The 1,784-nt window shown below is 45.5% G+C and overlaps 1 protein-coding gene across 2 annotated transcripts in view; it reads right to left on the reverse strand.

Annotated features, from left to right (window-relative positions):
• The window catches only part of LOC104722778 (geraniol 8-hydroxylase), a 3,117-nt gene extending 1,333 nt beyond the window's left edge, over nucleotides 1-1,784 (reverse strand). The window contains exon 1 of one of the 2 annotated variants that reach the window (XM_019231559.1): nucleotides 172-1,784. In XM_019231559.1, the coding sequence (XP_019087104.1) occupies nucleotides 172-1,686 (1,515 nt within the window). In that variant the 5' untranslated portion in view covers nucleotides 1,687-1,784. Of the gene's footprint in view, nucleotides 1-6 lie in introns of those variants that run through there. The other variant, XM_010441003.2, reaches the window with a different exon arrangement.

A 1,784-nucleotide genomic window follows, 5' to 3' on the forward strand; every position in this document is an offset into this window, starting at 1 on the left:
TTAACACTTTACCCTTTCACGAAACATGAAAACTCCAACCAAAAAGACAAGAACACATGACTCAACTTTGAACTTCCCCAAACCACAAACTTCCCATCTTACTACTTAAGCGGTGTAGAGTTTCGGATCAGACAACCTTGGAACAGGAATAGCCACAAGTGGAGACTTCAACTTAAAAACAAGCCCAAACTTCTCTTCAACCTCAAACTTCTGTCCTTTGGGAGCTTCCCAATCAAAAGAGTGAAGAAGTGACGCAATGTTGAACAGAACAAGTCTCTCGGCCATGTTAACCGCCACGCAACTCCTCCTCCCAGATCCAAAAGGCAAGTACTTGAAATCAGCCCCATTGAAATCAAGTGAGCTATCCAAAAATCTCTCCGGTTTAAACTCGTTTGGTTCATCCCACTGCTTAGGATCTCTTTGAATCGCCCAAACGTTGACGAATATCTTGGAGTCTTTAGGCACTGTGTATCCCGCAACCACCGCGGTTTCGCTGTTTCTGTGAGGAACAAGAAAAGGAAGCGTAGGGTGAAGCCTAAGAGTCTCTTTCATAACTGCTTGTAGGTAAGGAAACTTAGGTAAATGTGATTCTTCAACGATATTCTCCCTGCCAACAACTTGATCCAGTTCTTGTCTGATCTTGTTTAAAACTTCTGGTCTTCTTACGACCTCTGCCATGGCGAATTCTGATGCATTAACCGATGTGTCCACTCCACCAAGAACCATATCCATGAGGAGAGACTTGACATGAGTCATGGAGAGAGGAGCTTTCTTATCATCGTCTTTAACTCTAAGCAAGTATTGTAAGAAATCTTCTTCTTCTTCACTCATCTTCCCCACCATCTTGACATGACTCTCCATAACTCGTTCGAAAAAGAGATCGAGCTTCTTCACATGGACTTTCATCTGCTTAACCAATCCCTGGAAATCGAATCTTGATAACAAAGGGAATAAATCAGAATAGTTTTGAATCCCTTCGATGTCGGAGATATCAGAGATTAGGGCTTTGAGCTCGTTTCCTAAGCTTGCTCTCTCGTCTCCTTCAATAGTAGCCCCCCACATCATTCGTGTCACGACGTTGAAGATGGAAAGGAAAATTTGCTCACCGAGGTTGACCGGAGATCCGTCGCAGGCCATTTGCGACATGTAAACGACGGTCTGTCTGGTTTCTTCTCGCCGAATGGAGTAAGAAGCTTCCATTGTCGGCGTAGTGAACAACTTCATGGCGCAGAGCTTACGGAGTCTCCTCCAATGGGTGCCGTAAGGAGACCGGAGGATATCTTCTCCACCGTAAGTGTTGATCTTTCCAACTTCAGGGAGATCGTGGTTGGCAAAAGTGATGTCGTGGGTTTTGAGAACCTCGCGAGCCATGTCCGGGGAAGATACAACGATTGCGAGTTTGGATCCGAGGTGGAGTTTCATGAGAGGGCCGTGTTTTAGGGTTAGGGCTTGGAATTGCGTGTGGAGGACGTCAGAATTTATGAATGGGAGGTTTCCAACGATCGGAAGTGGCCAAGGTCCTGGAGGCAACGGTGGTCTGTTCTTAGATTTGGACATCCCCTTATTCCAGAGGTAGCAAACAACGGCCAAGAGAGCAGCGACAGCGAGCATCACGTAGCTATACGGAACCTCTGTGTTGAGAATCTGCGAGAGAGTGATGTTAGACTTAGATGACGTCGTTCCCATTTTTTTTTTCTGAGAAAGATCTCACTCTGGTTTAATTGTTTAGAAGTTTTGTGTTGCTTTTGGTGAACACGGGAGTGTGGACATTTATGTAGGCTCGG

This window comes from Camelina sativa, chromosome 11, assembly GCF_000633955.1.
Source record: "Camelina sativa cultivar DH55 chromosome 11, Cs, whole genome shotgun sequence".
Taxonomy (NCBI): domain Eukaryota; kingdom Viridiplantae; phylum Streptophyta; class Magnoliopsida; order Brassicales; family Brassicaceae; genus Camelina; species Camelina sativa.